General features: G+C 32.5%; 1 protein-coding gene across 1 annotated transcript in view; it reads left to right on the top strand.

Annotated features, from left to right (window-relative positions):
• Positions 1–24,996, top strand: part of LOC145259102 (protein FAM91A1-like) — a 131,165-nt gene that overhangs the window by 92,497 nt on the left and 13,672 nt on the right. Inside the window, exons 13-16 of the mRNA XM_080116760.1 lie at positions 64–150; positions 1,176–1,384; positions 7,071–7,158; positions 21,267–21,377. Coding sequence (XP_079972886.1) covers positions 64–150; positions 1,176–1,384; positions 7,071–7,158; positions 21,267–21,377 — 495 coding nt within the window. The remainder of the gene's footprint in view (positions 1–63; positions 151–1,175; positions 1,385–7,070; positions 7,159–21,266; positions 21,378–24,996) is intronic.

Genomic DNA, 24,996 nt, shown 5'->3' with positions numbered 1-24,996 from the left:
AAGCTTATATATTTGTTTTATATGTGAATGAAAGTTTTATTTTGTTCCCCTTAATTCTGATAGGGTTTAAAAAGCCATGCTGTGACGATGTTCGAAGTTGGCAAACTAAGTGATGAATCAATGGACAGTTTTTTGACTGAATTAGAAAAGGTTAGTAAAATATTTTGAATGAATCGATTTACTTTTTTGTCAAATATTTTTGTTGAACTGATTCAATTGTACTGACAACAATATTTAACAGATAAAGTTTTGAAACTTATTGTCAGAAAATTACAATAGATAATTTCACCAAACAATTTCTGTTTTTTTAATTATAGAATAGCAAGAAAACTAGTTCTCCATATTCTTGCATATTTGACTTCAAAAATAGTTTTAACAAAATCATAACATTAATAACATTTTGAGTGTTAAAAATAAAGAATGAGAAAAAATATTTAAATCAAAATGACAAAGCAGATGTCTGCACTAATATTTTGATGAAAATGCAGTCCATAAAAAAACTGAGTGTCCAAGATAAATAAAATATTTTAATCACAGTTGTTTTTGTTTTTTCCATATGGTGTATAAGCTAGGTACCATTTTCCTTCAAAAAGTAAAATTGAATGATTTCATCTTTTTAAATTCAGTTGAATTCATTTGTAAGTTTCAAGATTAAAGATAAACTCATACCGGTACTAGACAAAATCGTTAAAGAATCTGTTTAAATACACAAATTTGACCCAAAATCTTAGACTTCATCAAAGAAGTTTAACTTTTTACCCCCCCAAAAAAATTTATTAAAAATTTTTTAATTTGCTTTTTTTCTTTTTTCTTTTTGTTTTTCAAAAGAATATAAAATAATTATTCTATCTTAGGATTCCATTTAACAACTTTATTTGACATTAAATAATCCATAGAATGTTTATATGCCATAAACCAAACAAATATGTCAAAAAATGATAATCATTAAAACAGGCTTTTAAAATGTTTTATGCAAATGAGATGTACAATGACTATTGATTAAGCCTTTTGATAGTATTTAAGTTATATTTGACTTAAATATAGTGATTTTAGAATGATTCTGATCATTTTACTATTTATTTGGATCTATAAATATCTTAATAATTTTGCGTTTATTCATCATATAATGAAAAAACTAACAATGCATAAAGTTTTTCTGTTTTCTTGAATTTCAGGTTGGTTCTGAGGCTGAAGGAGAAGCCCAGCGTTACTTTGACCATGCAGTCACATTGAGAGACACAATTCGATTTCTACGTTACAACAAGAACCTCTGCCCAGAGTCGTCTGCTACTTCGACTGGCCTTGGAATTGATCTAGTACGATGTGAAAGCCTGTTAAGTTTGGATGCTGCAACACGGGCAAGAATATTGAATAAAAACTACACGTCAGTAAATTGTCAAAATTTGAACATTTCTTTATTCATTTTTTTACATCCTTTTTCTTATTTTTTATCTTATGCTATTTTTCATATTTATTTTTATCTAATATTTTTTATATTTATATTTTTTTCATATTTATATTTTTCTTTAACATTTTTTTATCTTGTTTTTTTTTTCATATTTATTTTCATTTAATATTTTTTATATTTATATTTTTCTTGAATATTATTTTCATTTTTTTTTTCTTATCTCCATATATATATATATATATATATATATATATATATATATATATAATAATAAAATAGGTTAGATTATTCCTGTTTGGAAAAAGTGTTATAGCTTTGCAAACACAGATGCCACATGTAAATTTGATATGGACAGACTACTAACCACTATCTGATCTACGTTTTGCATATATGATCAGTAGCTTTGATCCATTATCATAAAATCTTACATTATTTCCTAAGAGTCACATTACACAATAAGACATATTTACTAGTGATAGCACGATTTTCACTCCCTAATTACTTTCTCCTCTTCCAATGAAACCAGGAACTATTCTAGATTGGTCACAATTCTAACAACAACATATCATTACTACTTTTGTCAAATAAGCTTGAAATAAAGATCCTTCCCTCAACCACTTTTCATTGGTTGCTCGCATGCATTAAACAGATTTTGAGAATAATGGAATAAGCAAATTCTGAATGGTTAAAAAAAACAATCACGGAATAAACAAACTTTCGTAGCCCTGCAACTTAAAATCGGATAGTTTGCGCCTTATACAAACGACTTTTATTGTCATAACACCTACACTTTGTGCACATTTTCTGTTTTGTCATCGTACATACTTTTCCAGTTCCATTTCTTTACAAACTTTTGTTACACTGACCCACATGCCTTCATTTACACACTGCGTTCTGTAATCCTCCTGTGCATTCTTACATGCTACTTTAATACACAATTGTTGGCAAAGTCACTAAACCATACAGATGTTGAGAAATGAACATTTTCGTATCGAGAAATACATGCTTTAAATACGTAAACATTACCTACAGTCATCCAATATGGCCCAAAACACAGCCATTTTCGGTCATGTTAGATAACTTTAGTTAATGTTTACTTATTTAAAGTGTGTATTTCCTGGTACAAACGTGTGTACTTCTCAATATATATTTACTCAAAAAAAACATTGCTTATATTTAACAACAACTAAAATTTTGAATGCCTATGTAGAAATTTTGTTTTCTCGCAATAAACTTGTAATTTAGTGACTTTGCCCAATTGTTTACATTTACAGTCATTTGTGTTTTGTACACATACTTTTTTTGATACAGAATACAAAGCAGACATGTGATTCTACAGATTTTTATTTTTACAAAGAAGTCACTCCTTATCAAGGCCCAGAGGCCACTCAAGGATAAGGGTTAATAAGTGTACGGTAGTCAAGGGGACAATATCGTAGTAATCATTAGTTATTGAAATTTGGTAAATTGGATTACTTAAGGGGACGGCTCATCAAGAACTTGTTTACATTGGACTTGAAAACAATCAGATTGTAGTCAGCAGGCAATCGAAAGAGAGTTCCACAGACATGCAGTTCTAAGAAAGAAGCTTTGTTCATCGAATCTACACAGGCACAGATAAAGAGTGGGGAAAATTATTGATAGTAGTTTCAGCTAAACGAGTATTTTTCGTGAAAGTTTAGCGAGAGGGAATCATAGATTGGAGTTCAGATCAGCACTTCCCATGAAAATAACAATAAAGCAAAGACAGGCTCGCAACGTCTCTTCTGAGGGAAAGAGGTTGCAGGGAAGAGAAAAGGGCGTCCCCCATAAGGCTACAACTCTGTCAATGGTGCTTCTAGTAGCTCTTGCCCAGATTTTAAATCTAACCAGATCCTCAATGGTTTGCTAGAGTTAGCTGTATCAATTTAGATTTGTTTAATCAAAGAAACAATTCTTATTGTAACTTTCCTAGTGCTATTTCAACTTTTTTAAAGCGTCTATTCCTATAATTGCTTACACAAACGCTTCTATTTACACACTGTGTGATTTATTCCTACTATGCATTTTCATGTAATACTTTATTATAATGATACCATTTTTTTTTTTTTTTTTTACATTTACAGTCGATTAGAATTTTATGATTCAACTTATGTACACATAGTCAATTTCGGTACAGATTACAAAGGCAACAGGTGCTTCTACAGATTTTAAACCTGACCATGTCTACTTTTGTTAAGCTGACCCAACACAAAAATAAACCTTGCAGCTTCAATTTTGATTGGTCAAGACAAACAAACATTTCTTATTCGCACTTGCTTCAACTTTTATCACAGCATTTACATCTATAATTAGTTGCAGGGGGGGGTCAGCCTCTGTGGTTTAAAATATGATCTAAGCATCCATCTTTAATTTAGAATTAATTGTTTACTTAGTTAAAGTGTAGAAAACTTAACAGCCAAAAATTGTAAAAAAACAAGATACAACAGCAAAAAAAAGAAAAAAAAAAAAATTGTATAGAATTTAATTATCTACCAAGCTATATACTTTAACGTGCTAAAACAAAGTTTGTTTTTTTTTCAATTACAAATTATTTTGTTCAAACTGGTTTTTACATACTGATTAAAAAAAATAAGCAAACAGCCGCTTATTGCTTAATGGGCAAGGAGGCTTAATTCCCCCAAAATAGGAAACAAATGACTTCTTCTACCACTAACCCTAAGTTCGAGTTGCACTCCCAAATTAATAACAGAAATGAAATTAAAAAAACTTAAACACAGTTTCAGCACATATAAAAGATACTTGAATTTTACTGCATTAGGTATCAGGTATTTGTTGGTTTTTGTTATTGTTTACAATTTCTCAAATGTTAACTATTCTACATTTTACCAAATGACTGTGTTGTTCCTACTTATTTGCCCCCCCACCAAGAGCCAATATTCATGATTTTACTTATTTTTACTAATTTTTTTAACGTTTATTATTCCATTTAATTTTCAGCATGAACCACCTTTTTTAAGTTTAAATTTATTGCGTTTATTTTAGTGTAAACGTTAATAACATACCGTTTTCCACCTGTGATAACAAATATATTTCCTACGATGGCAAAGGCCCTCTAGATTAGGGAAACATCTTTTTTAAATCTTCAATCTTAAAAGATTTCTCTTTCATTGACCAAGAACAGAAAAGATAAATTATAGTATCGGAACACATTAAACTTTAACGCTAATTTTATTTGGAAAACTAAAAATAATACAAATAAACTGAAAATAAAAGAATATTGTAAAATTGGCGAATATTTAAATATTTCCTTCTTTATAAAAACTTTCAGAGCAGATACAGATATATTCGAGTGTGGATGCTGACCATGAAAAGTGCTGTCCAAGCCAAAAAGTTAGAATGTCCTAGAAATGAGGGATCATTGTAATAATTTATATGAAAAAATGATCCCCCACTTTAAATCCTAAAATATTTTATTCAAAATATTCACAGGTAGTCATCTAAAAAAGCAGAATCTCATTTTTTTGGAGGGATATTGCTAAAAGTCCTCATCTGCTTTTTAATGTTTCCCCTTTGGATATATTCTCAAAGATTTTCATCATGTGCTATTTCCCCCTACATACATTTGTACCATTTTTACCTACCCCACCCCCACCCCCGATCTCCCCTTATGAATGGTTAAAAAATCTATCAAGTAATTCACATTTAAATTTGGTGCTTATGTTTTGTGGATTTTTTTAAAAAATTCATTTTGCAAATATTAATTCATCTTATATTTATGGAGAATTTATTCGGGCTATTCAATATTTAAGTATGCCATTATTGTGATGTTTAATTTGTAATATATTTCAATTTAACTTTCATTATAAGCACTGTTTTCTTTTATGATTTGCTTCTTGCAAAACAAAACATACCCTCTCCGAAAAACAGGTAAAACTAGTTGATAAAATTTGAAATCATTTTGGGGAGCTAACCGCTTCAATATAATTCCAGAAATATATAGTGAGAAAACACAGAATATTTTGTGTATTGAATATACTAGTCATAATATTTTTATGCAGGGTACGAAGTTAAAAAATACAGTGTTTTTATTTTTTAAAGTTTTTTTTTTTTTTTTTTTTTTTTTTTTGCGAATTAGCGGTTTTTGAAAATTTCAGACGACAAAAGTTAAAAATCTAACGACTTTCTGAAGATTTCTTTTCCCTGATTTAGTGGGTTTTTAAAATCTCATTTGGCAACACTGGCTGGGGGTTGCTAATTATCCTTACTAGACCACCTCTCTCCACCTGTTCTTGACATTCGATAGTTGTTCTTTCCATGAGGAGTTGGGGGGGGTATCCTAAAAACTGTTCCTAACATGAGGTTGGGTGTTGAGCAGCAACAACAACACCAATAACCTTACTTTTTTTTTTTAATTCTTCCACCGAGCGACACCGATTAGCGTGTACTGCTTGTAATAATAAGAGGCAATCCATGTTTTTTATATTTTTTCCAAGGAGCAACTCAAAAGAGCAAAAATAAAATCAATGACTTTCTTTTCAGTTTTATTTTTATAACTTATTACACATAACTATAATAGTTTATCAATAAGAAGTTTGACCGTTCAAACTATCTGCATGCATTAAGTTTTTTTAAAAGTGCATTGTGACGAAGATTACCCACTCTCTATCTGCTTACTTACAAGTTTTATATCAGAATTTTACTTTTTAGACTAGTTGAAGTTTAAGAGTCTAGTCTATCCTATGATTTCACTCATAGCTGACAGAATGGAAGAAAGATAGATTCCTAACTTTCACAAGAGTATTAGTGAAAGTGACTGAATAACTATATTTATATAATTTAAGACAAATTAAAAAGAATTAACTGAGTTGATTATGCAAATGAGTCAATTATGCAGGTAAATCAACAAAAACAGTCAATAAATAAATATATACCAGTTTTAAGACTGGTTTCTTCTATGAAAAACAACCATTTATTAAGTTGGCTGACCATTTATCAAAAATATTTGCATGTTCAGTGTTGCAACCATGTAAATTTGTTTATATCAATAAAAATATACCTTGCTTTTCTTTTATTGAGCACTCTTAATGACCTTGTTAAATTCATTAGATATCACTCTTGAATATATTTAACCTGGTATGTATGTATATATATATATATATATATATATATATATATATATATATATATATATAATATATATATATATATATATATAGAGAGAGAGAGAGAGAGATAATGTTAAAATGTCCACATATGCTTCTAGAATATTAATTTCAAGATTATGAGGGTTTTTTTTGAAGCATAAAAACGATGTTGTTTTTTATATTTAATATTTTATTTTTTATATTTCAAGTGGTCATCCGCCCTTGATCACAAAAAAGTAGCGAAATAAAAATGGAAGGCGTTGAAAAAAAAACCCTGGAAATTTGTATTTTGTGCTGTGTCAATGATACATAGACAACAGAATATTCTTTTCATTATTTTGACTCTCAAGTATATATATCTGACACAGTCAATCAACCAAGAACCACATCAGTCTATATAAAAACATATAAGATATTAACGGATATATACTCAAGAGTCAAAACAATAAAAAGAATATGCTGTTGTCACAGCCCTAATGATATATTATGGTTGATTATGTTTTAATTATCATGTCAATTTTTCTTTTATATTTTAGCTTACTGGTATCCATGGCTCCCTTGAGTTATGAAGTGAAACCAGTTTGCAGTTGCACCCCACAACACATCGGACCAGCCATTCCTGAAGTAATTTGCTTTTATTAATTCCATCCATATCAAAGACAAATATTGACTGCGTTTCATTATTGGTATAAGTTTTAAAACAACATTGGATGAGGGGGGGGAATTTATTATTTTAATTCTTTTGTCTTCATGTTTCATGGTAACATTTAATGTCAGCATGAAACATGAAGATGAAAAATGAAAATAATAAATCTTCTTTCATTCCCCATCCAATGTCCTAAAACTCATACCAATTGCCTACGAATTATTTGTAGCAAAGAGGAAATTGCAACTGACATTCATTAATCGATTTTCAGTTTACATATTGAACTCTGATTTTAAGACTAACTAGCAAGATGCCCAGTGTTGCCCAGTCATAAAATATGCTTAAAAATATTTTGATGTTTGCAGATTTCATATTTATCATTATATTATACCTAATATATTGTAGTGGTCCTCTGGAGTAGCCCAGTCGTAAAATATGCTTAAATATGATATTTTAATTTATGCAGATTTCATATTTGTTATTATCACAGTCAATACTCTATTGATTATTATATTGTACCCAATATATAGTAGTGATTTCAGAAGTAAAAAAAAAATGACTTTAGTGGCATCCGCTAGAATTGAAACAAAAACATTTAGCACTCCAACCTTAGTTATTACTGTTTGAGCTATCGTTAGATGGAGGAAAAATAATTAAAAATGAACCGACTTTAACATATAAACGTATACTTGTGCATGCGTACAAGAGAATTATAAGTCGATTTACGCATGCCAAGTTCCCTTTTTTTTTTTTTTTCAATTTTAACCTCCTAGCAGCTATTTTTACCATCTAAAGCACAATAAAAAAAAACAGTTAACAAAAAATACAATCATTTGATTTGTTTCATGCCGCTCTGCAACCTTGCATTTCTGAAGAGATGCATTTTGAAAAATATGAGTTTTATAAATGAGATTAGAAGTAAGGGAGATAATTCACGCTTTTAAACTGTCATGTGAAAATGGCCAACTGTTGAAAAAAACATTTTTTAAATACAAAATTTGTGCCAGTAATCATGCTTCAATAAAATTAAAAATCAGTTTTTTTTTTCTTAGTTCACCAACTGCCGGAAATGATAAATTACATTTTGTTCTGTTTTTATTTTTTGCATTGACCATTTTTAATTACATTTATTTCTATACAAAGCATAAGTAAACACCACATGTGTGTGTGTACAGAAATAATATTCCAGCGTGATGAAAATAAAATACTTGTTTATTTTTCCTTTTTCATATACATATCTATATATGTTTATTTCTTAAAGTTATCATTTAACAATTTCATAATTATTTGGACTAGGACAGCAGCATATTCTTTTCATTGTTTTGACTGTCGAGTGGGTATCCATTAATATCTTATATGCTTTTATATAGAGTGATATGGTTCTCAGTTGATTAACTGTGTTGGATATATGAGAGCCAATTTTCAATTTTACTTCAGTTATTATTAAAAACTAGTGGGGGTGCCCAGCGTTGCCCAGGTGTTGTAGTGCAAAAACAGAAACGAAAGTGAAAGAAAACCTGACGTCTTACCCATACTCCATGACGCGGCCGGAAGTGTAAAGCGGGCAAATTTAACATAATCAATAAAAAGATGACTTGCGGAAATGGCGTTTTTCCGAAGGTCGTTTTTAATGTGGGGGAAAAGCAGCTCCCCCCAAAAAGGGGGCACTCTGGTAGTATTCAAATAAATAGTAATTATCTCAGTATAGATGTAACGCGTCCCATGCAGCTCAGCTCAGGTGCATAGGCTCGTGATTGAAGTGCACCTGTAGCCGATACATGTGGCGCTACGTTACCCGTGGTTTCGTCTAGTGGTCGAATTCGTCTTCGGTCGTCGTTGGTCTCTCTCCCGGTTCTGCTTTCAATCAGCTTCCAACCGTCACCTGGGCTATCGGAGAAATATATGGCATTCACAACGGCGTTCCAATCAAAGAAAAGAAAGTCAAAAACTTAATTTGTTAACACAGAATTGATTATTGACTTTGACTTTACAATATAATAGTTACACACTGCCTGGTCATGCAACTTAGGGGCTGGCCGTTTTGGTTCTTTTATCAAGTTCTTCGTTCTTCATCTACCGTCTGTCCACGGGCAGGGATCAGCGAACACAGACCCCAATTAGCTAAGTGTCTTGTTTTTATCAAAACAGTAATTCCTCCATCCACCTTTTTGGAGTTATTCTTTCTTCCTTTCCCCTCCTCTCTCTCTCTCTTCTTTTATCGTATCAATTTGTATTCCCTAATTTCTACTCCTTCTTTTGGCTTTATCTATACCAATTTTTAACCCTCATTGTACTGAGGTGTTACTTATCAATAATTAGTCACTTCCAGGTCGACCGTGTCACTCCACAGGGTTTAAAAACAACCTCTTCGTTGTTAACAGATTTTTTTACCAGCCATTATCACAAAACAAATTCTCGTTTGTCTTTCTCTTAAAGACCCCACCCCGGCCCTGATGTGATAAGCGACAACTATTTATTACCATGAGTCAACCATTCTCGGTTGGCAAGTCTGTATTGCTCCCTCTGACCCTAACTTCCTATAGGTGTCGGCCAGTAAGACCGCATCCCCCCCATGTACCTTTCGATAGGATCTTATTTCCTTAATACTGGTGCTACCAGATCAGGCTGTCTACTGACTTCCTGAGATGAAACGCACCTACATAGATGTCTTTGTTTTTTTATTCCCTTTTGCAAAACTTAGTCATGTTCTGCGAAAACAAAAACAAAAACAACATTCTCCTCCCCCTCCCCTCCCTCGTTTTCTTTTTCCTTCACCTCCTCACCTTTTTTTTTTTTTTTTTTTTTTTTTTTTTTTGCCTAGTTGGTAGGGCGATAGAACATACCAACTGCCCCCCTGCAGAGGGTAAAAATCCTTCAATGGGACCACCAGTTGACCGTTGGTGGCAACCCGTAATGCATTAAGAACGGGATCCTGGTGGTTGAGTGGAACATGCCTAGGAAATAATAACATGATACTACAACACACCACTTTGGCCCTTACTAGGCTAGACGGGAGGTTGGATAGGCCCGATCCAATCAATCGGTTGGTCATGACAAGCACTAATTCAGACAATCCAAACAAAAACACACTAACACTCAACATAAACAATAAACTGAATTAATAAGCGATGGCTGAAGGGTCAATCAAGCTGGGAAAAAGGTAACCATCAGGAATAATAAAAATACAGGGAAATCCCATACTTGGGTGGGCATAACCATATATTGTGAATGCTTGGAAACCTCCCCATGTTTGAGTATACCAGCTATGTAGCCCTGGAGAACCGAGGCGAATGGGATTTACCCCCTCATAGTTCTTCCTCATAAGGGGCTCCGAGGAGGGTGGGGAGCATGGCTGATGAATTTTTCAAAAATTATTATGAATACCAAAAAATCCAAGAGACCACACACAGAAATTGACTCTGACAGCGACAATGAAGATACAAACTTTCCAAGATTCATCGTGCTAGAAGCAACGTCTAATATACCGTTAACTAAAATGTCACCCTTCATTATCCAAAAGGTAATATCAAGCAAAATAACACCTAAAAATGTCAAAAAATTAAGGAATGGTACCATATTGGTAGAAGTACTAAATAAAAAACAGGCCAAAACTCTACTTCAACTACAAAAATTGCATGAAACAAACATCAAAGCTTATCCACACCAAACACTAAACTACTCCAAAGGAGTCATAAAAAACCAGGAAATCTCCGTCTGCACAACAGAAGAAATCAAAACAGAACTAAAAAACCAAGGGGTCACAGATGTAAAAAGAATCACATTTAAAAAAAAAGGAGAGGTAATATATACAAACACTTATATATTAACATTCAATTATCCTCAAATACCAGAGACCATCAATATAGGTTATGAAAGAACGAAAATAGAACAATACATCCCAAAACCTTTACAATGCTACAACTGCCAAAAGTTTGGACATAATAAAGACCAATGTCTAAGATTCTTCACATGTGGAAACTGCAGTGAAAAAAACCCAGACCACGATGAAGAAGACTGTCCAAATAAAACCAAATGCACAAACTGTCAAGAAGAGCACCACTCTCACTCAAAACAGTGCAAAATATATAATCAAGAGAAGGAAATAATAACAATCAAATATCAAAAAAATATAACCTTCCAAGAAGCCCGCAAAGAAGTCACAAATCGCACCAAAAACTCATATGCCACAATAACCCAACAAGCAAACAAAATGTACAACTACAATGAACTAAACCTTGCTCCAGAAATTGCAAACCTAGCAAAAGAACTAAAGAACATACTTGAAGAATTAAAATCTTTTTTATCAGAACTGAAAATAAACTCCAACAGCCAAATAAAAGTCAGAAACGAACAACCCAGTATAAAAGAAAACGAAACAAAGGAAATCAGAAAAACTTCCATCAATATTGAGGAATCAATCCCTAAAGAAATGAAACCTCCTCAATTATCAAAACGTGAAAGATCCAAGTCACAAACAAGGACAAAAACAGATGTTAAAAATAAACACACAACAACAGAAAAAATGGAAATAGAACAGAACAACAAAAAAACTACCCCCCAAAAACAAAATGACAAACAAAAAACAGAATTAGTATTAATTGAAAATGAAAATAAATTTGAACTAGTTGAAACTGATAGCCAAAAAAGACAGTCAAGACAAAGTAAATCTAAAAGTCCCAGACCAAAACCCAAAAAAAGCCTCTCACCAGAAACAAGAAACAGACCATCCACTTCCAAAAGAAACACCCAAACTAACATCGAAACTATGGACGTAGACATAAACACCAACAGTCCAAAACCAAAAGAAAATATAAACCATGACTAACAAAATCCTACAGTGGAACATAAGAGGATTAAAAATTAATATCGAAGAAATGCAAATACTTATCAAATCCTTATGTCCTGCAATAATTTGCCTACAGGAAACACACTTAAAAGAAAATGACAAAATTAACATAAAACACTACTCAATATACAACCACATAAACAAATTATCATGCAAAGCCACCGGTGGATCATCAATACTGATAAACGAAAACATTCCACACAGCAAAGTGAACTTAAAAACAAATATGCAAGCTGTTGCAATAACTGCAACACTACACAAAACAATAACCCTATGCTCACTCTATATACCACCAAATGAAACAATAAACGAAACTGAATTAAACAATATAATCAAACAACTACCTAAACCTTTTCTACTGTTGGGAGACTTCAATAGTCATAATATATGGTGGGGCAGTAAAAAAAACAACAAAAGAGGCCAAACCATAGAAAAAATAATTAACCAAAACAATCTATGCCTACTCAACAACAAAGAGAATACATATATGCACCCACCAACGGGAACCCTATCAGCAATCGATATAACACTATGTGACCCAACTATATACATGGATTATAGCTGGAGAACACATAAGGATGCATGCGGAAGTGACCACTTCCCAATCATAATAGAAAACGAGAATCCCAAGCCAGAAGACAAAACACCCCGCTGGAATTTACAAAAGGCAAATTGGGAAAATTTCCAAAATACATGTCAATACAGATTAATACCTGAAGCGAATCCTGACTTAGAACACATCACATATTTCAGCAACACCCTACTCACAATAGCCGAGGAGAACATACCAAAAAGTTCCACTACTACAAAATATAACAAACCCTGGTACAATAAAGAATGCAAAGAAGCTATAAGAGCCAGACGTGCAAACCTAAGGAAATTTAAAAACAGTCCAACGAAAGAAAATTTGGACACCTATAAAAACAGCAAAGCCAAAGCACGGAAAACTATCAAAGAATCAAAACGGAACTCGTGGAAAGATTATGTAACAAAAATTAATCAAAACACAAAACCCAAAAAAGTATGGGAGATGGTCAGAAAAATAGCAGGAAAAAATACAAAGAACCCTATTAAACACCTTATATGCGACAACACAAAGATTACCGACAAACAAAATATCGCAAATAAATTAGCAGAACAATTCTCAATGAACTCATCATCAAAAAACCAAAATAAAAAATTCCAAGCTATAAAGAAAAATGAAGAAAAAATAAAAATAAACTTCAAATCAAAAAATGAAGAAAACTACAATCAATTATTCAACAGTGCAGAACTAGAGGAGGCAATAAACAAATCTCCCGATACAGCAGTCGGCCCCGACGAGATCCATTATCAATTCCTCAAAAAACTACCAAAACCATCACTGGACTACTTATTACAAATTTACAATGAGATATGGATAACTAACAACATTCCAAAAAACTGGAAGCAGGCAACAGTAATCCCAATACCCAAACCAAAAAAAGACCATACAAACCCAACAAACTACCGACCCATTGCACTAACTAGTTGTTTGTGCAAAACTTTTGAAAGAATGATTAACGAAAGATTAAATTGGTACTTGGAAAGCAAAAATCTAATTACAGAAAGCCAGTCGGGTTTCAGGAAAAATAGAAGCCCCACCGATCACTTAATAAAACTGGAAACACGCATAAGAGAAGCATTTGCAAAAAAAGAACATCTAATAGCAATTTTTTTTGACATGCAAAAGGCGTATGACACCGCTTGGAAATACGGAATCCAAAAAGACCTGTATGAACTAGGACTTAGGGGTAGAATGCCAGAAATTATCAGAAATTTCTTAACAAATAGAAACTTCCAAGTACGGATGGACAACACTTATTCAGTCCAAAAAGATCAAGAAATGGGGGTCCCCCAAGGCAGTATCCTGTCTGTCACCCTCTTCAACATTAAAATAAACAATATCATAAAAAACATAGACCCAGGAATTGAAAATGCCCTATACGTGGACGACCTACTTATATACTACCAATCTAAATATATACAAACAGCCGAACGCAAACTACAACTCTGTCTGAATAAAATAAACAAATGGGCCATAGAAAATGGATTTACATTCTCAGAGGAAAAAACTAAATGCATCCACTTTTGCAAATTACGAAAATTCCACCACGACCCCAACCTGAAACTGGATAACAAGAACATCCCACTTACCGACCAACATAAATATTTAGGTATTATATTTGATAAAAAATTGAACTTTATACCGCATATAAAATATTTAAAAGCAAAATGCCAAAAGACAATGCAATTGATCAAAGTCCTAGCACACACCGATTGGGGTGCAGACAAAGTCACATTATTAAAATTATACCAAACTCTAATCAGATCTAAAATGGACTATGGATGCTTCATCTATGGAGCAGCAAGGAAGTCCTACATAAAAGAACTAAATACAATCCACCATCAAGGATTAAGATTAGCCTTGGGAGCATTTAGAACCTCTCCAGTAGAAAGCCTCTATATAGAGGCCCACGAGCCTCCACTGATTCTAAGACGACAGAAGTTAGCGCTACAATATTACCTAAAGCTGGTATCAAGTCCAACAAATCCTGCATATCAATGTACCCTTCACCCACAATACACACATCTCTTCAACAAGAAAGAAGATATCAAGCCCTACAGCCTCCGGATAAAAAACCTTCTCACAGAAGCCCAAATGGACATTACAAAAATACATAAATATAACAAATCAAAAACTCCACCCTGGATGATCAAACAACCACACATAATATTAAAATTAAATAAATATCCCAAAACGAAAACCCACCCATCAACCTTCCATGAAGAACTACTTATCATCCAGAATACATACAAAGAATATACACAAATTTACACTGACGGATCAAAAGATGGAGATAAAGTAGGATGCGCAGCCATCCACAAAAAAATAAAACTAAAGAAAAGGCTCCCAAACGAATCTTCTATTTTCAGCGCAGAAGCAACAGCCATAGATTTGGCACTGAATATAATAACCAATGATGACCATCAAAAATATATCATATTTACTGACTCACTTTCAATACTCATATCTCTAAAAGAAAAAAAAATGACAAACCCACTTATTACAAAATTGCTAAACAAAATAGATGCCATAACCATGAAAAAAAACATTATCTTTTGCTGGATACCAAGCCATATCGGCATATACATGAATGAACAAGCAGATAAGGCAGCAAAGGAAACTCTGCAACAAAACCACATAAGTGGAAAAATCCCCTATACAGACCTAAAGACTAAAATAAACACATTTTTGAAGAGAAAATGGCAAGAAAACTGGAGCTCATGCACCAAAAACAAACTATTCCAAATAACACCAAATATTGGAACGAGAGACACCAAAAAGTTAACAAGAAAGGAAGAGGTAGTAATGACCAGACTGCGAATAGGTCACACTCACATCACCCACTCACATCTACTAAAAGGGGAGGAGACACCAAACTGTATAACGTGTCAAGAACCCTACACAATACACCATATACTGACAAACTGCATTGACCTTGAACAAATCCGAACAAAGTATTACCAAGAAAAAAATCTGAAAACAATATTAAACAAGATTGATCCCCAAAAAATTATCAATTTTCTGAAAGAAACTAAAATATACTCAAAAATATAAGGAAAGACCCCCCCCCCCCCACAAAAAAAAAAAAAAAACCTTAAGAAGAACAAACCAATATTTAACACAACATAACGAACCTTTCGGCATTAAATGACCCCAAAGTGGTTGATATGCCGTAAAACAAAACAAACAAACAAACAAACAATTTCCTTAATAATTTGCATTGTTGTTCTAATCCAAACCAGAAAACGACCCTGTATTGCTTTTTCTGCCCTCGAAAATCTCATTATCATTTTTATTTATTTATTTATTTATTTCTCATCAAAATATTCACTATTTCTTCTCTCATAAACATCTCTTTTTCCTTGACCAAGTGTCAGTATGTCCCCCCATGCCTCATCCTCTATTTGAAAAGCAAGATCATCTGGTGTCGCCAGGGATCTTGTCATATCGAGGGTTTCTCCTACATTGACCAAGGACAAATTATAGAACAGATACTACCCAGCCAGAAGGCCAGGCAGCGGTTGCGTTTACTTTGAGTCGTTTCGCTTTATTTATATGAAAAAGACAAACACTCGAAATGAGGGAATTGTTTTAAAACTCGATCAAAAAAAAAAAAAGATTGAGATGATGTCCATTTGTAAATCTGAGATATTATGATCTACGAAGTATAAGAAAACTTCTCCTGGAATCTAACTAATGTGAGAACCTCGACACAAAAAGCCTTTCGTGGACATACACAAACGTGTGCACCCATTTTGCCTTTTATATTTAAAAATGTTTAAATGTAATTATTTTTATGCAATTCAATTCAATTATTTAAGTATTTTTATACCGTGGAAAATGTCATACATATTTGATAAATACCAATAATTAACAAAAGCACCAAACTTTTACTAAAGTGTGGCTCTAATTTTCATCCTGTGTAGTTTAGCATCAGCTTAGTTCACCAAGAGAGAAAAAGAGAATTTAACAAGAAATAATATTACATAATACCCTTCCATGTGGAGTGCATAATGGTTTTGTTGAGAGAATTGCATTCAAACAATTCAAATAAAAACTCGCTACACCAAAAACAACATTTGACTTTTACCTCCTGTAAGCATTATGAAATGTATTCCCCTTCAGTATGATATGTGCATATTATTTATTTATTTTTTTTTTACTTTATTTTTCATTTACATCAACATAACCATATTCGTACATTTTTGCTTTTATTTATTTTTATTTTTTTCTTCCTGCAAGCTGCAGTCGGTATAAATATCAGTCGTATATACATTTTTTCGACTTGTTACTGTCTTGTTAACTCAAGTCATTACAGTTTTATTTTGAATTTATTTTTTCTTTTCATAACAAGTTTTTTTTTTTTTCTTTTTCTTTTGTTAAATGTCTTAATATGGGGAACACCAATGCATGGTGAAAACCATTCGACGGTAACCACGTCGTTATAAAATTAACATCGGTAGATGACACTTGATGACTCCTGTGCATACTTACTGCTTGAATTAATAAACAAAATTACATTTTTTTTTTTTGTTTTTCTCATGATCTTTTCTTTCATAACTCATTCTTAACGCTTCGCACACTCTGTCAAAACGGTTAGCCACAATCATCTTTCAAAGATGGTACAAACCCTGAGAAGGAATATTCTTTTAAAAACAATATAGATCTTATCCAACCTAAACAATTCCCTTTTACGTTTCTCTTCCCCACTTCCAAACTCTGAACCTACTCTCGGCCTTTCCAAACAGCTCCTATTATTGTCTTCGACCTCCACAAGTGATGCAAATAGGGGATAACTCTCGTTCAAGCTATTTGTAAGTTTCAACATTATGTTACATGTCATGACTCTCCTCTCCATCAACAGTATGTCAGAATCCTCATCCGGCCTTTCTTGTTTATGTTGACTCCTTCGTATTGGGATATCAGCTTGTTCTATGACTGAATCGCTGACAACCTCAAAGCACCCAATGCAGTTTTTCTTAATGGTCTTTCCGTGCTGGGAATTTTACCTTCCTCAATCGACGCTGCTCGAAGATGTTCTGCTTGTGCCTTCATCACACAACCTGTCAGTTGATCCTCAATCCTATATGAAACAGGGCCTGTTTTATCTATAACCACATAATATGGTTTCCAACATACATCTAGGTTTCTCCACCTCTGGTGGTTCTTATAATAAACCAGATCTCCGATCTGAAAATCTGTCGACTTTGTTTTCTTATCCGAGTCCTCTATCATTTTTTTCCTAGCTTTACGAATGTTATTCCTTACCAAAATAAAAGATTGATGCATATCTTGTTGAGTGATCTCTTGTTGCTTATCACATCTCTGTTGTAGAGCAAGTAGTATGGTGAGAATTTTGTTGTTTCGCTCACATGGAATCTGACAGCCGCCAACATTTGGTTAATGTATATATCCCACGACTGTTCCCAACCTTTTTCACTAAAACATCATGCATCGTGCTATGAAATCTTTCTACTTTGACTTTACTTTGGAGGTGATAAAATGACGTGGTCACATGATATATGTTGAGGTTCTCCAATGCTTTCTTCATCACTTTAACATTTTCAGGCCCATTGTCTGTTAACATCTGGAGTGGTGCCCCAAATCTAGGGAAAATCTAATTCAAAAGCAAATTCACCACCGTTTCTGTCTTATTAGGGACCATAAATGCCTCCGGTCAACCACGATACATATCAATGAACTATGTACTACCCGAAAGTGTCTTTGGGTAAGGCCCGGAAGTATCCAATGCCAGTTTCGCGTAAGGAAAAGGAGGCAGATTGCACTCCTGCATTCAAGGTTGTTGCTTCTTCAAGTTTCTGGTTTGGCACAGAATGAATTTGCTTATGTATTCATTAACCTCCTTAAATAAACATGACCAAAAATATTTTTGCTTAATAGCATGAAACATCTTTTCCACGTCCATGTGACCATTATTGTCGTGGTTAGACACTACCACTCTTTTTCTAAGATGTGACGGTTCATGTAACCTAATCAATAGTTTGTCAATATCTCCTCCATCATTATGAACTTTTTTGTTCCATTTTGGAGTTTATTACATCTCCCAAGTAATTCCTACCGTCTATTTCTAACAGGGGATCGTCATTTCTTTTGTCTCTTTTTATATATATCTATATATATATATTTTTTTCTTTCCTGTAAATTGTTCACATTTGATTACGCACGTGCAGGTTAGTTTTTGTACTTCTGTCCTTCGGATTGTTTACATTTCATTACGCGCGTGTGTTTTAATTGCTCCAAGTATTTGTTTCTGAAGCTCATCGAAGCCCTTGATTTATAGTAAATATTTCGCTGCTCCTTGGATCCTTCCTTCGCTGGGTTCATTCTTTTCTTCAGTCAATATTCTAACTTTGACCGCTGATCAAAACAGATTTTTACCGTCACCGCCAACATCAGCTTGTGTTGTTGATATTTACCTCCACGACGTTGCTACCACACAGCCGTCGCCTTTCGCTGGCTTCACCACCCCGAACTTCGCTGACTTACATCTTGTCGCTTTGAATGACGAAGCTCCACTGACTGTTGACAACTTTTTTCAGTCCCCTCTCTCTTTCTCTATACAGTTTATCTCTCTATATATACGGTTTAGTTCTCTCTATCTTTTCTCTCTCCTCTCTCTCGACCATGAGCTTTCTTTTCTCTTTCCTCTTCCACCCTTCGTTCACAGTATCTCTGTCTCTTCCTTCTCCTCCTACTTGCAGGCCTCCTCCTCCCCTTTTTTTCTGTTTTGTTTACAAAATGTGAACGAGCAGATGAGAATGCATCTTTTGGCGCAAAGACTACACAGTAAATAAAATATAGTGAAAATATATCTCCTCTCGGCTAAAAATCAATAAAATAATTATACATTTTAATAAATGTATCACTATATATATATATATATATATATATATATATGCTTTTTTTTTTTTTTCAAGCAGAAACACGAGGGTAAAAGAAAAAAATCGAAGTCCTCTACCTTATTTTGTTTTTTCGTTTTCTTCAACTTCACAGGATCCTTCTTTGTCGTTATGTTCGCAATTTGTCCAGTCACCATTATTCGTTGTTAGAATAACCAGTCAAAAACAGCACTAAATGAAACATTTTCGTAGTCGATTTTTCACCAGCAAGAAAGAAAAACTTATACACTTTATTTTTGTATAAAAATATAAAAACTTTTATTTGCTGTTTCTTTCGTTCTGAATCATAATGCGTGTCTAGTCAGAGACAGAGAGAGTGAACAGGGAGATGGGTTGAAAGAGCCGTGCTTGTGCAATGTTAATTTTTCAACTGGTTGTGGCTTGCTTCTTTTTTTTCTTTTTCTCTGGGCTATATATGGGACCTGCTTTTTTTTCTTTTTTTTTTTTTTTCAGGTACGCTCACCTTTGACAGGTGCATCAAATAGTTGACCTTTCACCACTGACATTATCAATCTGACAACTTGACACCACAGTTCAGTGCGTTTGCTACCATGCATTTGCATGTGTGCCCTTCAACACATAACAATTAAACCTACTTAGATGTTAGATCCATAGGGGGCATTGCAAGTTTAAAAATTTTATTAGCTCTGTTATGTTTGTTTAAATTTATAACATTAAGAACTGTAAAATGATGTTTAAATATCATTTCATTAGTTTTTAAAATATTCCTTAAATATATAAGACAAATGTCTATTGTATATTTATTTTAAATTATTGCAATTTATTTTTAAAACAAGAGGTAATATTCTATCTATTTATAATAAAAATAATTGCAAACTAAATATTCCTCAAATTAGCAAAACAATTGTCACTTTTTGAAATGTAGATTTAGTTGACAGGATGACATAATTTGATTTTGGAACAATTCATTTTAAAATTAATAAGTTGGAATTTTTCCTTTAGCAACATCAAATTATTTTTAATGTATGTGTAAAGTAAAAACATAGGTACGAACATTATAACAATGTTACTGTGATTACTGTATCACTTCTGAAATAGATTTTAGTTATAAATACATATCAGTATAAGCAGTGTGTATATCTACATAAGAGTGATAACTAATGAATTTAATGAGGTTATTAAGCGTACTCAATAAAAGAACAGCAAGATATATTTTTAATATAAACAAATTTACATGGTCGCAACACTGTTTTGGACAAATGGTTGGTTAAATCATTGATTTTTTTTAACTGGTTTCTTCTGTGGAAAGCAACCATTTATTCAGTCACCTGACGAGGACTTCTGATTTTAACCAACCATTTGTCCGAAATATTAGCATGTCCAGTGTTGCAATCATGTAAATTTGTTATATATATGAGAGAGAGAGATAAATAATGTTGTTTATAGAACTTTTGCTGCATAATGAGGTATGTAATTTTCAGCAACAGTTTTGTGTATGGTTTTTATAGGAAAAACTTTGAAAAAACTGAAATGATCCATGTATATGTTTACACAAAATAGCAAATATTTGTTTAAAGCATTTAAAAATTTTATTATGTTTTCAACTTATTTTTTAGTTTTTTTAATAAGTTTGGTTTGGCTTCTTTTTTTTACATTTTGATGAATTTTAAACATTCATAAAAACAATTTTACAAATATTTTAATTAAAGTTCAACAGCTTGAATAATTAAAGGATATTTTTGTTTAATGTGAACCTCATTTTCTTGTTTTCAGGTGAATTCTGTTTGGTTTAAGCTGTTCCTTTATCACTTGACGGCCAGTGGTCCACCATCACTACTTTTGGTCAAGGGTACAAAATTGAGACGATTACCAGCCATTTTTCAGGTAGGGATATATTTTTTTAAATTTTTTTTATGTGTTTCGTATTGTTTTTTTTTTTTTTTTTTTTTTTTTTTAAACAAGAAAATCAGATTTTAGCATCGTTTTAGGCATTACTTATGTTCTCTCCTTTTCTTTGTTACTTACATGAAATTCTCCTTTTCTTTCCCTTTTTTTTTTTTTTTCTAATGTATTTCTTAATTTCCGGCATAGACAAATAAGTTCCTTCACTTTCTTTTCTCGCACCTATATCTCCCCTATACATGTACTTTTTTTTATTACTAGAGTAGCCTACAGTGCTGGTAGGTGTTAGTACTTAGCTAAAAATGGGCTTGGCCATTTCGTCAATTTCACTGTCAGTGACAGATGTGTCACTTAGCAAACATTAATTAATGACCTTCAATTAGTAGATTTCTCAAGAGTTTAGCTGTATACATCAAAGCGCATACATAACCAGTATGAGCTACTAGAGTACATTACATTAATAAACCTATATTTATTATATAAATTCAAATAAAAAAAAACAACTTATTTTTAAAATTAAAAAAAAAAAACTTTTATTTTTATAATTTCATAAACATATTTCTTATATAATTTCAAATAAAATAAAACCATTTATTTTTTAAATTTTACTATTAAAAGTGCAAATAAAGACTAATTGTGTTATTTTTATCTGTGTAATTTTTGTAAATTTTTATTGTATATTTTTCAATAATGTCGTTTTCTTATATTTTATTTCAATAAATCACTTTACTATAGAAATATTGAAGAATAAAAGTGAAGGAACTGATTTGCCTTGTCACTGCTTCCGGTAGCACTATGCCAGAAATTAGGAAGTGCATGTGCTGACTTTTTTTTAAACATTAGTGAGGAGGAGCCATATCGGCTGTGTTTAAACATGGAAGATTTCAAGTTATGAATCCTTATCATCCATTCAAATCCATATTATTCTATATATCTATAAAAGTGAGAATATGTGTGTAAGAACACTTTTCAACCTATATACTCAATGAATTTTTTATCTACAGACTTAAAATTTGGTATATAGGATATTCAGAGATGTGGAAAACTTTTTAATCCATTTTCATCTGAAAAAAAGGGCTGCTAAAAGTAAAAACTGAAAAATTGATAGGTGGCAATCATCAGATTTTTATGTTTGCTAACTGTTCCGTGAATATGCATGCATGAATAGTTTACATTACAGATTATTTATGTTAAGTGTAAGTAAGTTGAAAACACCTAATAAAGATCGTGTTACGCTGGTCTAATGGTTACAGTACTTTTCATAGTATTGTCACAGTATTTTTTTTTTTTTTACTTATAAGAAATGAACTGTTTAGAAAAAAAAAACAATATTCGCATGTATACTTCTTTCTGTTTTTTTTTTTTTTTCTTGAACTTTTTAAAAGAAATTTAACGTTACATTTAATACAGGGCAATGCCGGACACATTTGCTAGTTATTATATAAAATATTGTTAATGTACATTGATATTGTTTTGTGAGTCAACAGGAACAAAATATATTTGAGGGGAAGAGTTCAACATTTAGAGCTTTCTTTTAATTCAGTTTCGTTTTGATTTTGACAGTTTTTTTGTGTGTTTTTTTTTAATGTAACATTCCGACTTCCAGTTGTTGAATACTCTGCCTGTTTATTATGTATGCCCCATCGATTTGGCATTTATAGGCATTTAATTTCCCTCAATTTTTGTGTTGTCAGTGGCCTTGGAGTAGAATGCTAATCTACGAAGTTAAGGGTAAATTTGTTACTGGGTTCGAATCTCTCGATTAACAGTAATTATTACTTCCTACACTAATGATTACATAAACATGAAATGCTAGTGTCTGGATGACAATGTCAGCCTTTGGTATGAAATGTTTTGTGCGGACATTTGAAAGTGGAATATATTTCTAACAACATACAAAATGTGAAATTGGAGGAGGATAGAGGTAAAAGTTTTAAAAGAAAGATGTTACACACACGTTTAAACTATTGTTGTCCATAGTTCCAGCCAACGCCTAGTAACCAAATTCTATTCAGAGACGGAAGCACTCTGAGTGACATCCATATATTAGTGGGGCAGATTGCTGAGACAATCTTTCGCATACTATGTATCACTAAGTGAAAGGTTCTTATGGATTATTGAGATAATCTGCCCCACTATATCTGCCTAGGATATTACCAGACTTACCAAACTTAGATGTCAGCAAGACAGGTGACTCTAACAAGCTGTAACCAGAACTAGTTCTTATTCTTACAAAGCTGTTCAATCATTGCTTAAAGGAGAGATGCTTCGTTTGGAAAACTTTGTCAGTTTGCCTAGTATTCAAAAATTTTGAAGATCGGTCTTGTGCATCTTAGTACAGATTGAATCCAGAATTTTTCCCCCTTTAGTTTTTACTCTTTTTCTCAAATATTCTGTTCTTTCTTTATGAACTTTGCCCTGAAAATGACATCCAGTGATCCAAACATGTTTGATATTCTACACACTATTTCAAAACTTCTCTTTTTTTTGACTAATCAGTTTTATATCTTTTGCCTTCACCTTAATATCTGATAATTTTCATTCTTTCTAATTTGTCATTTTTCCTACTCTCTCGACACTCCAGTATTTCTTTGCTATCCTGAGTATCATATCATTTAGAACTCTTTTTGAAGATAAACTGGAGCCATATTGGATATTGTTAATATTTAATATATTTGCAAGGAATCTTAAAATGATGGCAGATACAAGCACAGACAAACAAAAGTCTGCCATTATGTTGTAATGTAAAGAGAAAAAATTTCATTACATTATTTTGTATGTTTGTGTAGAGTTGAATGTAATAATCAAAAGAAGCAAGTGCTCCCATGTGTGTGTGTGTGTACATTGTGTGGCTATACGACTTACTTTCAGGTGAAATCTGAGACAGAAAGACATTAAAGATGGTGGCCGTGGCTTTATAAGGTGTGGTCTCGTGGAATCGCACGAGATCACACCGGCTACTGCACACCTATGCAAATGAAATGTAATCAGTTTTTTAATAAAATGTCTGTTGGCAGAGGTGAGGGTGATAGACGCGTGCTGGAAGTTGAGAAAGTTGTAAGGAGAAAATACAGCGACAAATTCTATCCGTGAACTTTTGTGCTTTTTTTTTTGTTGTTTCTTTTTTTTTTCTCCCAAAATACCATCCCATTTAACTGCAGTTTGTTCCAAACTTAGTTATCTTTTAGTCTATAATAAAACAGGGTGTCCAAAAAGTCACTGAAGGGTCTTGAACTTCAATAAATTCTTTATTTTTTATATCTTTCTGTAATTTTAACGCAATCTAAGACATTGATTGGGAAATTTAAAAAAAAATGCAAAATTCAAACAATCTTTATTTATGGAAAATAATGTCATTTAAATGTTGCTCATTTTCAGCTTCACATATTTGTGCTCTTTCCAAAACATTATTCATGACAAATTGCAGAATCTCTAGATTGCGATTTCACTCCCTTATTTTGTTTCTGATGTTTTCCTTCAATTCTTGCAGCGTTTGGGGGTTGTTTCAAAGTGTGTTGTGACCTGCGCTATCTCTTACATGAAAATGCCGTCAATAAGCTCTCTGAGTCAAAACAATTGACCCTTGATTTTGGTAAAACAA

This window comes from Euprymna scolopes, chromosome 3 (genome assembly GCF_053919585.1).
Source record: "Euprymna scolopes isolate OS-2025 chromosome 3, ASM5391958v1, whole genome shotgun sequence".
In the NCBI taxonomy this organism is placed as follows: Eukaryota; Metazoa; Mollusca; class Cephalopoda; order Sepiida; family Sepiolidae; genus Euprymna; species Euprymna scolopes.
Note: the sequence above shows the minus strand (reverse complement) of the source record. Positions and strands in the feature narration are given on the sequence as shown.